This window comes from Bombina bombina, chromosome 1 (assembly GCF_027579735.1).
Source record: "Bombina bombina isolate aBomBom1 chromosome 1, aBomBom1.pri, whole genome shotgun sequence".
Classification (NCBI taxonomy): domain Eukaryota; kingdom Metazoa; phylum Chordata; class Amphibia; order Anura; family Bombinatoridae; genus Bombina; species Bombina bombina.
In genome coordinates, this window is record NC_069499.1 from 1,422,998,752 (window position 1) to 1,423,012,938 (window position 14,187).

The following is a 14,187-nucleotide window of genomic DNA, read 5'->3' on the forward strand; positions in this document are numbered from 1 at the left end:
CAAAGAGCACTCCCCTTCATGTGCACATGCGCCACACAAGATAGACACTAACCCCCTCGCAATAAAATAAAACAAAGTAAAATAAAAAATAACCATATTCACTCCTAGAGCAAACTGTAATAAATAATGTATCATCACTTAGAGGGCCTCAAAAATATCCCCTATTGATCAACTTGATCCTATTCCGAGATAAAATACAGCTCACGATGGGCTACACTGACATGTTAATTCCTGATCACCTCAATATGAGGCCATCGCCCTAAGTCTGATAGGTGCCACAGGGCACAGCTCCTCTCTCATAGGTTGGACAAAAGAACAAACACGCCCCAAAACAACGATCTCCGTAGCCACACGGTACTCCCCTGTCATATAGGATGGAACAATCGCCTACCTATTAATAATCTTCTATATGTACAGGAGTCCAAGACTAAATCAGTACCACCTTACCCATCCAACGATCTACTCTAAAACAAATAAGGGATCTCTATTCCTGGGAAATATCCCCAATCCCTAAGAGAAATCCAGAAGCCCTATTTCGTGACAAGACATAGAGAGAGGGTAAGAGAAAATCATACGCCCCCCAAGTGGAGACCACCAATGTAAAAAATAGAACAACAGTGTAAAGAAATAATAAACCTGAAAAGATCCAGACCACCCTCTACCAGACTCCAAACTCGGCAAACTCAACAGAGCCACCCAATGGCATATGTAGGCAAGGGGACGGAGCCATAGGAACAACATAAATATGTGTACGTACATCAAGTGTGATAAAGTGCACAGTGTATATATATTAGACAAATAAAACCCATTAAAATACAGATGTAACAATAAGGGAAACAAGTGCAAGGGGCCTAATTATCAAGCTTCGAATGGAGCTTGATGGCCCTGTTTCTGCGCAAGACTTCAGGCTCGCCGGAAACAGCAGTTATGAAGCAGTGGTCTAAAGACCACTGCTCCATAACTTGTCCGCCTGCTCTGAGGCTACAGACATCAATCCGCATGATCCTATACTATCGGGCTGATTGACACCTGCTTGTGCAATGATGATTGCCGATAGCATATACTGTCGGCATTTATCGATGTGCAGCAGACATGATACGCTACATCGTATCATGTCCGCTCGCACTTTCAAAAATCGTCCCCCAAGGGTTGACATTGTATATGTATATGAGTTTGTTATTTGCTGATGGCTGTCACATGATACAAAGAGCCAGCAAATGTAAATACATTTTGGAGTTTATCAGAAAAAATCTACTGCTCATTTAAAATTCAGTGTTATTGCATTGTCTTTTTATTTTGCACTTGTTGATTATGCAATTACTAGTTATTTAAAGGGACACTGAACCCAATTTTTTTCTTTCGTGATTCAGATAGAGCATAAAATTTAAAGCAACTTTCTAATTTACTCCTATTATCAAATTTTAAATGCAAGAATGTAAGTTTAGATGCCGGCCCATTTTTGGTGAACAACCTGGGTTGTCCTTGCTGATTGGTGGATAAATTCATCCACCAATAAAAAAAGTGCTGTCCAGAGCCCTGAACCAAAAAATAGCTTAGATGACTTCTTTTTCAAATAATGATAGCAAGAGAACGAAGAAAAAGTGATAATAGGAGTAAATTATAAAGTTGCTTAAAATTACATGCTCTATCTGAATCACAAAAGAAAATTTTGGTTCAGTGTCCCTTTAACTAAAAACTTATGCATAGAGGAGGGAAATGTGCTGCATGATTACAGGTATGTTTCGAATAACAAAAATAATTTACATTTAATAATATAATTTAAAAAAATTGGAAAATAAAGTAGAAAATGTATGAAAGGGGCAGATTTCTATTTATTTAATGGAAATCAAATAGGTAGTATTCTGAAGTAATCCACTAGCTAGGAATGTTCATCCAATGCAACATGAAACACAGATGTTGTATTATTCATTTAAGAGATAAAATGGTAAATATAATATTTTAGTATTAAAAAGAAGCATTCTTAGAACCTAATCCCCAGGCAAAGGTACTTTATGTAATTGTTTATTTGAGTACACAAGGGTGTCACATAGGGAAACTCAGACTGTATTATGTTGCATTTGATCTCTGAACAGAAGAGTTCAGCTTGTGATTGGCTGTATATAACATGCTTTTGTACACAAATGACGATCCTCATATACAGTATTTAAAATAAAAATTGCTATTTTAAGTTTACAGAACTTATAAAATCTTTTGTAATTGTTAGATGCTTCCTAAATAAATCTGGGCATTTCATTACTAGGAAACTAACACCACCATATTAGATACAAATGATATTTTCTATAATAATTGAGAGATCTGTGTTTTTCCCTTTAAGCTGGATCCTTTTAACCAAACCACAGTGTACCTGCTTTCCAAGGGCTCTCTCATACTTCAGTCTCCGTTCTTACCATGGAAAAGTGGCACTGTTTCCAAGAGAGTGGCACGACGGGCCCAGTCATCAGAGAGTCTGCTCGAAGAGGAGAGGCAGCTCCGGAGCAACCTCAGTCCCCCCCACTGCACGTCTGACTTGCTGCTCCCTCTCTGTGTGGGACCCTGGGTCCAACTGTGGAGGAGATGTTATCTGCGCTGCTCTCCAGAAATGCAGGTAAAGTACTTCCACGTACATACCGGATCAACAAATGTATCTTTTTTTTTTTATTGTATTTTATTTATTTAACTTTTTATTCATTTTCCATAATTATATTATACAATAATAACATCATGATTAAACAACTTGCAGATATTTTAACAAAGAGTTTTCATAATATCAATTTCATATTCCGATATTTCATAATATAAATTCCATGTTCTGAACAACAAAATCCAAGAAATAAAATAACAGCATAACCATTCTGTATAATATTTCACTAATATTTGGTATCAAATATATGTCATTATGTTAAGATTAGGTAAGTACAGTATATACTCCAATTCATTTCATTGAAGGAAGGAAAAAATAAATAAACAAAAGGGAATCTCCAGACTCCCGCTTCCTCCTCCATCCTATCACCCATGCCATCCCTATCACATACCCATCTCAACTATTAACAACATATTGGACCTATTATTGCCTGTCAGGCCATTGTGTCAGGAAATGTCCTGCATGGATATTTAATAGTACATATTCTGAATTGCTGAAGGGCTTTATTAACTGAATCTGCATATTTAGAGGGAGTGATTTAATGACAGGTGTCTATTTATTAAAGAAACGTTTTGATTTTACATTAGTGGGATATTGTAAAGAGTGTTGCTCTAAAATATATTTTGTTACCAACGCCTGTTTAAATTCTTTAAATTTAAGAGCTGTGTGCACAGTCTTTTAATATTTAAACTTTTTGAGTCACCAGCTCCTACTGAGCATGTGCAAGAATAAGTGTGTATGCATTTGTGAATGGCTTATGACTGTCACATGGTATGTGTATGCATTTGTGATTGTCTGATGGCTGACAGTGCGGATCAGGTTCGCAAGACGTCGCTGAATGCGGAGAGCAATACGCTCTCCATATTCAGCATTGCACCAGCAGCTCACTAGAGCTGCTGATGCAACGCCGCCCCCTGCAAACTCGCGGCCAATGGGCCTCCAGCAGGGAGGTGTCAATCAACCTGATCGTACTCGATCGGGTTGAATTGCGGCGATTCCTGTCTGCCTCATCAGAGCAGGCGGACAGGGTTATGGAGCAGCGGTCTTCAGAAACACGGCTCTTAAAGCTCCTTGGAGCTTGATAAATGGGCCTCTAGGTCTTTTCCCATTCCATATAAATCGTGTACATACCTGATTAAAATTTGTCAGATCTGCCCTATGTAAAAGGAGTGGTAAATTTTGCAAAAGGTATAGTAGCTTGGGAAACAAAATATGTTTTATCAGCATAATATGAGCCGTAATGGATAATGGGAGGTTCATCCATTCTGTTGTTTTCCTTCTGCTTTCCAGAAAAAAATTAGCAAAGTTTAATTATACCATTCCTGGGGATTTCTGGATAAGGTCACTCCCAGGTATCTTATCTGATAAACTTCTCTAAAAGGATGCTTAACAGTCAACTTAGATTGTTTATTTACCCAAATAAGCTCTGATTTCCCTAGGTTAATTTTATATCCAGATATTAGTCCAAATAAGTGTATATGCGATAATAATTTTTGCAGGGATTCTTGTAAATTACTTAAATATAGTAGCAGATCATCTGCATATAGTGAGAGGACAAATGTCTGCCCTCCTATTCGGATTCCTGGTAAATGTTGTCTGAGCATAATTGCTAATGGTTCTGAGGATAAATTAAATAAAAAAGGGGAAAGAGGACATACCTGTCTAGTTCCTCTGTTTAACTTAAATCTATCTGTCGTTGTCCTGTTGACTATGATTGCAGAGGTAGGATTATTGTATATTGTTTGAATACAATTAATGAAATTCCTTGCAAAACCAAATTTCCCAAACGAAAAGAATAGATGATCCCAATTTATATAATCAAAAGCTTTCTCTGCGTATATTGTTAATATTGCTGCATCTGTAGATTTAACTAGATTTTATGCTTCAATTTATTCCAGAAACATACGGCTAGATTTGGAGTTTGGCGGTAGCAGTGAAAACCAGCGTTAGAGGCTCCTAACGCTGGTTTTAGGCTACCTCCGGTATTTGGAGTCACTCAAAAAAGGGTCTAACGCTCACTTTTCAGCCGCGACTTTTCCATACCGCAGATCCCCTTACGTCATTTGCGTATCCTATCTTTTCAATGGGATCTTTCTAACTCCGGTATTTAGAGTCGTGTCTGAAGTGAGCGTTAGAAATCTAACGACAAAACTCCAGCCGCAGAAAAAAGTCAGTAGTTAAGAGCTTTCTGTGCTAACGCCGGTTCATAAAGCTCTTAACTACTGTGCTCTAAAGTACACTAACACCCATAAACTACCTATGTACCCCTAAACTGAGGTCCCCCCACATCGCCGCCACTCGATTAAATTTTTTTAACCCCTAATCTGCCGACCGCCACCTACGTTATACTTATGTACCCCTAATCTGCTGCCCCTAACACCGCCGACCCCTGTATTATATTTATTAACCCCTAACCTGCCCCCCTCAACGTCGCCGCCATCTACCTACAATAATTAACCCCTAATCTGCCGACCGCAAAGCGCCGCTACTTAAGTTATCCTTATGTACCCCTAATCTGCTGCCCCTAACACCGCCGACCCCTTTATTATATTTATTAACCCCTAATCTGCCCCCCTCAACGTCGCCTCCACCTAACTACACTTATTAACCCCTAATCCGCCTCACTAACCCTATAATAAATAGTATTAACCCCTAATCTGCCCTCCCTAACATCGCCGACACCTAACTTCAATTATTAACCCCTAATCTGCCGACCGGAGCTCACCGCTATTCTAATAAATGTATTAACCCCTAAAGCTAAGTCTAACCCTAACACTAACACCCCCCTAAGTTAAATATAATTTTAATCTAACGAAATTAATTAACTATTATTAAATAAATTATTCCTATTTAAAGCTAAATACTTACCTGTAAAATAAATCCTAATATAGCTACAATATAAATTATAATTACATTGTAGCTATTTTAGGATTAATATTTATTTTACAGGCAACTTTGTAATTATTTTAACCATGTACAATAGCTATTAAATAGTTAAGAACTATTTAATAGTTACCTAGTTAAAATAATTACAAAATTACCTGTAAAATAAATCCTAACCTAAGTTACAATTAAACCTAACACTATACTATCATTAAATTAATTAAATAAAATACCTACAATTACCTACAATTAAACCTAACACTACACTATCAATAAATTAATTAAATACAATATGTACAAATAACTACAATGAAATAAACTAACTAAAGTACAAAAAATAAAAAAGAACTAAGTTACAAAAAATAAAAAAATATTTACAAACATAAGAAAAATATTACAACAATTTTAAACTAATTACACCTACTCTAAGCCCCCTAATAAAATAACAAAGACCCCCAAAATAAAAAATTCCCTACCCTATTCTAAATTACTAAAGTTCAAAGCTCTTTTACCTTACCAGCCCTGAACAGGGCCCTTTGCGGGGCATGCCCCAAGAAGTTCAGCTCTTTTGCCTGTAAAAAAAAACATACAATACCCCCCCAACATTACAACCCACCACCCACATACCCCTAATCTAACCCAAACCCCCCTTAAATAAACCTAACACTAAGCCCCTGAAGATCATCCTACCTTGTCTTCACCTCACCAGGTATCACCGATCCGTCCTGGCTCCAAAATCTTCATCCAACCCAAGCGGGGGCTGGCGATCCATCATCCGGTGGCTGAAGAGGTCCAGAAGAGGCTCCAAAGTCTTCATCCTATCCGGGAAGAAGAGTAGATCCGGACCGGCAACCATCATCTTCCAAGCGGCATCTTCTATCTTCATCCGATGAGGACCGGCTCCATCCTGAAGACCTCCACCGCGGACCCATCTTCATCCGGCGACGTCCAACTGAAGAATGACGTTCCTTTAAGGGACGTCATCCAAGATGGCGTCCCTCGAATTCCGATTGGCTGATAGGATTCTATCAGCCAATCGGAATTAAGGTAGGAATATTTTGATTGGCTGATGGAATCAGCCAATCAGAATCAAGTTCAATCCGATTGGCTGATCCAATCAGCCAATCAGATTGAGCTCGCATTCTATTGGCTGTTCCGATCAGCCAATAGAATGCAAGCTCAATCTGATTGGCTGATTGGATCAGCCAATCGGATTGATCTTGATTCTGATTGGCTGATTCCATCAGCCAATCAGAATATTCCTACCTTAATTCTGATTGGCTGATAGAATCCTATCAGCCAATCGGAATTCGAGGGACGCCATCTTGGATGACGTCCCTTAAAGGAACCGTCATTCTTCAGTTGGACGTCGCCGGATGAAGATGGGTCCGCGGTGGAGGTCTTCAGGATGGAGCCGGTCCTCATCGGATGAAGATAGAAGATGCCGCTTGGAAGATAATGGTTGCCGGTCCGGATCTACTCTTCCCAGATAGGATGAAGACTTTGGAGCCTCTTCTGAACCTCTTCAGCCACCGGATGATGGATCGTCAGCCCCCGCTTGGGTTGGATGAAGATTTTGGAGCCAGGACGGATCGGTGATACCTGGTGAGGTGAAGACAAGGTAGGATGATCTTCAGGAGCTTAGTGTTAGGTTTATTTAAGGGGGGTTTGGGTTAGATTAGGGGTATGTGGGTGGTGGGTTGTAATGTTGGGGGGGGTATTGTATGTTTTTTTTTACAGGCAAAAGAGCTGAACTTCTTGGGGCATGCCCCGCAAAGGGCCCTGTTCAGGGCTGGTAAGGTAAAAGAGCTTTGAACTTTAGTAATTTAGAATAGGGTAGGGCATTTTTTATTTTGGGGGTCTTTGTTATTTTATTAGGGGGCTTAGAGTAGGTGTAATTAGTTTAAAATTGTTGTAATATTTTTCTTATGTTTGTAAATATTTTTTTATTTTTTGTAACTTAGTTCTTTTTTATTTTTTGTACTTTAGTTAGTTTATTTCATTGTAGTTATTTGTACATATTGTATTTAATTAATTTATTGATAGTGTAGTGTTAGGTTTAATTGTAGGTAATTGTAGGTATTTTATTTAATTAATTTAATGATAGTATAGTGTTAGGTTTAATTGTAACTTAGGTTAGGATTTATTTTACAGGTAATTTTGTAATTATTTTAACTAGGTAACTATTAAATAGTTCTTAACTATTTAATAGCTATTGTACATGGTTAAAATAATTACAATGTTGCCTGTAAAATAAATATTAATCCTAAAATAGCTACAATGTAATTATAATTTATATTGTAGCTATATTAGGATTTATTTTACAGGTAAGTATTTAGCTTTAAATAGGAATAATTTATTTAATAAGAGTTAATTAATTTCGTTAGATTAAAATTATATTTAATTTAGGGGGGTGTTAGTGTTAGGGTTAGACTTAGCTTTTGGGGTTAATACATTTATTAGAATAGCGGTGAGCTCCGGTCGGCAGATTAGGGGTTAATAATTGAAGTTAGGTGTCGGCGATGTTAAGGAGGGCAGATTAGGGGTTAATACTATTTATTATAGGGTTAGTGAGGCGGATTAGGGGTTAATAACTTTATAATAATAGCGGTGTGGTCCGCTCGGCAGATTAGGGGTTAATAAGTGTAGGCAGGTGGAGGCGACGTTGTGGGGGGCAGATTAGGGGTTAATAAATATAATATAGGGGTCGGCGGCAGCAGATTAGGGGTACATAAGGATAATGTAAGTAGCAGCGGTTTACGGAGCGGCAGATTAGGGGTTAAAAATAATATACAGGGGTCAGCGATAGCGGGGGCGGCAGAATAGGGGTTAATAAGTGTAAGGTTAGGGGTGTTAAGACTCGGGGTACATGTTAGAGTGTTAGGTGCAGACGTAGGAAGTGTTTCCCTATAGCAAACAATGGGGCTGCGTTAGGAGCTGAACGCGGCTTTTTTGCAGGTGTTAGGTTTTTTTCAGCTCAAACAGCCCCATTGTTTCCTATGGGGGAATCGTGCATGAGCACGTTTTTGAGGCTGGCCGCGTCCGTAAGCAACTCTGGTATCGAGAGTTGCATTTGCGTTAAATATGCTCTACGCTCCTTTTTTGGAGCCTAACGCTGACATTATATGGACTCTCAATACCAGAGTTATTTTAAAGGAGCGGCCAGAAAAAAGCCAGCGTTAGCTACGCGGGTCGTTACCGACAAAACTCTAAATCTAGCCGATAGTCTTAGTCTTACGAATATTTTTCGCTAGGTTTCACCCTGGTATAAACCCTACTTGGTCTTCATGTATTATTTTATTTACAGTATATGTGGTTTTAACCTGTTAGCAATTATCAACATTAATAGTTTATAATCATAGTTGAGTAATGATATAGGTCTATATGAGGATGGGTCCTCCGGATCCTTTTCTTTTTTTAATATCAAGGAAATATTTGATGCAGTAAAATAATTTGAACAGGGAATATTTTTTATATAATACGTATTGAATAAGTCATGTAATATAGGTGTTATTTGATCTGTAAGAATCCTATAGAATTCTGAAGGCAATGCATCTGGTCCGGGGGCTTTATTTAATTTAGCATTTTTTATTCCCTCTCTAATCTCTTGTGGGCTGATTGGGCTATTCAGTTGTTGACCTGTTTCATGAGTTAATCTGGGTGTATTCAGGTCTTCCCAAAAAAATATTTTTTGAGTCAGAATCATGGTTTTCAACTGTATACAATTTCTGGAAAAAGATATGAAAGGTTTTCTTAAGTTCTTACTGTGTTGTTCTTTGTTTTAACAGGATGTCCCATTGTGTTTTAGCATTCACATATCGATCCCAGTTGTCTTTAGATCGGGTTGCAAGATATGCATTGTAGCTATTCCTAACACCGTTAGATAATTGTAGTTCTTGTTGTTTATATTTTTTTAAGCCCACAAAGATAGGCTTTAATGTCCCCCCGCATTACCGCTTTCCCTGTTTCCCAGAATGTTTCTATTTTATCTTTGTATGCCTCATTATAATTTGTGAACTCCTGCCACAAAATGTATCTTGATATTTGTAAATGTTATTATTACAATTTCCCTCCCCCACACCACTAAATCGAATCCCATACTCTCTCTTGCATTCCCCCTTACTTTACTCATTTATCCATTTTATACTCTTCTTTTCAATCTCCTCTCATCATTTACTCCCAAATTGTCCTGTCCTCCTTATCCTACTCTTCCTCTGTCCTCCTTATCCTACCCTTCCTCTGTCCTCCTCCTTATCCTACCCTTCCTCTGTCCTCCTTATCCTACCCTTCCTCTGTCCTCCATATCCTACCCTTCATCTGTCCTCCTCCTTATCCTACCCTTCCTCTGTCCTCCTTATCCTACCCTTCCTCTGTCCTCCATATCCTACCCTTCATCTATCCTCCTGATCCTATGCTTCCTCTGTCCTCCTTATCCTACTCTTAATCTGTCCTCCTTATCCTACCCTTCATCTGTCCTCCTTATCCTACCCTTCCTCTGTCCTCCTTATCCTACCCTTCCTCTGTCCTCCATATCCTACCCTTCCACTGTCCTACTTATCCTACCCTTCATCTGTCCTCCTGATCCTATGCTTCCTCTGTCCTCCTGATCCTATGCTTCCTCTGTCCTCCTTATCCTACCCTTCCTCTGTCCTCCTTATCCTACCCTTCCTCTGTCCTCCTCCTTATCCTACCCTTCCTCTGTCCTCCTTATCCTACCCTTCCTCTGTCCTCCATATCCTACCATTCCACTGTCCTACTTATCCTACCCTTCATCTGTCCTCCTGATCCTATGCTTCCTCTGTCCTCCTTATGCTACCCTTCCTCTGTCCTCCTTATCCTACCCTTCCTCTGTCCTCCATATCCTACCCTACCTCAGTCCTCCTTATCCTACCCTTCCTCTGTCCTCCATATCCTACCCTTTCACTGTCCTACTTATACTGCCATTCCCCTGTCCTCCTGATCCTATGCTTCCTCTGTAATCCTTATCCTACCCTTCCTCTGTCATCCTTATCCTACCCTTCCTCTGTCCTCCTTATCCTACCCTTCCTCTGTCCTCCTCCTTATCCTACCCTTCCTCTGTCCTCCTCCTTATCCTACCCTTCCTCTGTCCTCCTCCTTATCCTACCCTTCCTCTGTCCTCCATATCCTACCCTTCCTCTGTCCTCCTTATCCTACCCTTCCTCTGTCCTCCATATCCTACCCTTCCACTGTCCTACTTATACTGCCATTTCCCTGTCCTCCTGATCCTATGCTTCCTCTGTCATCCTTATCCTACCCTTCCTCTGTCCTCCTTATCCTACCCTTCCTCTGTCCTCCTTATCCTACCCTTCCTCTGTCCTCCTTATCCTACCCTTCCTCTGTCCTCCTCCTTATCCTACCCTTCCTCTGTCCTCCTTATCCTACCCTTCCCCTGTCCTCCTTATCCTACCCTTCCTCTGTCCTCCTCCTCATCCTACCCTTCCTCTGTCCTCCTCCTTATCCTACCCTTCCTCTGTCCTCCTTATCCTACCCTTCATCTGTCTTTCTCAGTCTTCTTGCCTTCTGCTTCCACCACCTTATCTTACTTCTCCCAAATCTCTGCCATCTTTCTTTTCCCCACAACCATGAACTCATTCTTTTATCCTACCTGTACATTTCCTATGTCCAACTCACTGTTTCCTCTGTTCTCTCCCTATGTGCTTTCCTCTTCCTTCTCTCTCTCCCATGCCCTGATATCTATAACTTCTCTCACCCTCTTTCACCCACTCTCTTTTCCCATCATCCTCTATAAATGTTAAGTTATCACCTGTTGTTTAATGTCTAATTTGTTTATAAGTGTACTCCACTTATTTTATACCCTCACATTTTATTTTTATTCACCCCCCCCCCCACCCCCAAATTTTGCTCTTTTGTCTCACAAAATACTGGAGTGGCATTTAAAAAAAGTAGAATTGCAGATTATATTATCAGGCAAATTGACTATGACACTAATTGTGGTGCAGCATTTCTTTTTAGAAAAGTTTTTGTCTAATGTAGCTTTTGAGCTCTAGTTGTCTCTTTGAGGAGGGCCTCGGTATCTCACTTATAACATCAGCTAGTGGTTGGCAACAGAGTATACAAACAACTGTTATAAGGAAAAGACATTTCCAAATTGCTGAACATGCATTTACCAGACCAGGATTTATACACTGTACATAGTTTTATACTCATGTGGCACCACCAGTTTGCAACATTATGTAGGAATAGCCACTTGATTCACTCCTGCTTTAACCTATGTATTTCATACAACAAAGGGAATATTGTATACAGGCACTCTGTAATACTATAAAAAATATAAATATAATAACACTAAGTCAAATATCATCTATCTATCTATCTATCTATCTATCTGTATGTATATATATATATATATATATATATATATATATATATATATATAATGTATGTGTGTGTGTATATATATATATATATATATATATATAATGTATGTGTGTATATATATATATATATATATATATATATAATATGTATGTGTGTATATATATATATATATATATATATTATACATCATATACTATGCTATACAAGAATTATATGCATTTTTGTGTGTTGTGTGTATGTGTCTATGTGTGTACATATGTGTGTATGTATGTGTCTTTGTGTGTGTGCTTATGCGTGTGTGTGTGTGTGTGTGTATAGGCAGCTATGTAACAGTTTTCCTAAAAAATATATAAATGTATGTGTGTTATATGTGTGTTGTGTGTGTGTGGGTTCCTGTATTTGTGTGTGTGTTGTGTGTCTGTGTATGTGTGTGCATATGTATGTGTGTGTGTCTGTTTCTGTATGTATGTGTGTGTGTGTGTGTTTGTGTGATAAAAATGGGCACTAAAGTCAAGATTAAACTTTCATGATTAAGATGGAGCATGCAAGTAAACAAAATGCTTTCCAATTTGCTTCCATTATTAAAAATTGCACAGTCTTTTTACATGCACACTTTCTAAGTATCCTACTGAGCATGTGCAAGATTTCACAGTATTTAATTATATGTGTTTTGTGATTGGCTGATGCTTGTAATGTGATAAAAGGGTGGGGAAAATTTATATTTTTTCAGAAACAAAACCTACTGCTCATTTGAAATTCAGCTGTTTTTAATGGTCCTTTAAGATCTTCTCTGGAGCAGCAATGGTTTAATTTACAGTGTAGTACAGACTACCTGGGCGCCACATCCATATGTTCCTTATCAAGTGAAATAATGCTAGGAAGCACAGCTACAAGCCAGTTGTGTCATGTACATACTGTATTTGTTGTTTTTTCCCTCAACCAATCTTTTCAAGTTTTTCCGCTCTCTCATTTTATCCTCCTACTTTTTGGAATATTCACCTCAAGACTTGTTCTGTTCCCCTATCAAAGTTTTTATATGAGTTTTCCCATGCATCGCTAAACCTGTAATAACAGCCATCTTTTTCTTCTTATAAGTGTGACGTTTCAACGTTGTCTACCGCAAGCCTTGCTAAAGAACTGAACATTCTGCAGGAGAAGCTTAAGAACCAGTGCGTAGACAGAAGCCAGAAACAAAGGAACTTAAACCAGACAACAAGAAAAGGCTCATCACCTGCCCCCTACAGATAACAGACACAATGTAAAATGAACACATCATTCTTATATAACTGTAAATTGATGAGGAAGACAAGTCATGGGTCACATGCTATTTATACAGTAGTAATACTATATGTAATGTCTTGTTAGTGGCACCAATTAAATATAATGTAGGTGCCCAAATCATATTATCCAGCAATGTGTGTTACTGTGCAGCCATCATTTTAGTTCAGATTAGAATTATATGTTAAAGGTACATGCTAATTCCCCATAAAAAGTTTACAATGCACTTTATTTCACCTGTTTTTCTTCTAATTTAAATGTAAATCTGAAAACCGTAGTTTTTTTTTTCTTTCACTGCTTCCCAGGGAATCCACAATGCATTCTGTCGAAATCTGGAGCTTAATTACATCTGCCCCAAATTAGCCACAACAAGAGTTAATATAAATAGCATTTAAGAGGCTTTTCAAGGGGTGTGCCCCTGAAGTGCAAAACAATTGAAGTTTGGCCAGCATAAAGACAGTTATACATTATTTTAAAATATTTATTTATATACATATATTTTACAATTCAGTGATTAATTTTATAATGCAGTGATTAATTCCTAATGCATATACAGTATTATTTAAATATATAAAAAAATTACTTAAATATCGGTTTAAATACTGATTTTTAAAAAAGCTTATACTTTTTGAATGGGTATACAATCTATAACTTTTATGGGTTAAATTTAAAGGAAATTAGTTCAATTTTTTTAAATATTAAGTTATAAAATTTCACATTTTTCAATATAGCAATATAGGGATGTTTAGGATTTACCATCACTAAAAATAACTGGACGTTCAGTCATCACTTTGTGAAAAAAGGGTGCTAAACTCACCCTTTGTTCAATTAGGTGACGTTTCCACCTCTAAACCAATAGCCATGCTAGTCATGTGACAGTGTTCTGTACGGTAGTATGGCTATTGGTTTAGAGGTGGAAACGTCACCTCATTGAGAAATGAGCGCTATGCTGTGGGAGGCCGGAGCCGCTGAGTATAGTAAGGAGGCTATGGCAAAGCAAGTATAAGTTTAACACACTTTTTTAC

The 14,187-nt window shown here is 38.2% G+C and overlaps 1 protein-coding gene across 2 annotated transcripts in view; it reads left to right on the forward strand.

Annotated features, from left to right (window-relative positions):
- The window catches only part of MTMR11 (myotubularin related protein 11), a 160,956-nt gene extending 147,568 nt beyond the window's left edge, over positions 1–13,388 (forward strand). For both annotated transcript variants that reach the window (XM_053705406.1, XM_053705401.1), the window contains exons 16-17: positions 2,336–2,605; positions 12,980–13,388. In XM_053705406.1, coding sequence (XP_053561381.1) covers positions 2,336–2,605; positions 12,980–13,132 — 423 coding nt within the window. In that variant the 3' untranslated portion in view covers positions 13,133–13,388. The remainder of the gene's footprint in view (positions 1–2,335; positions 2,606–12,979) is intronic.
- Positions 13,389–14,187: the final 799 nt, after the last annotated feature.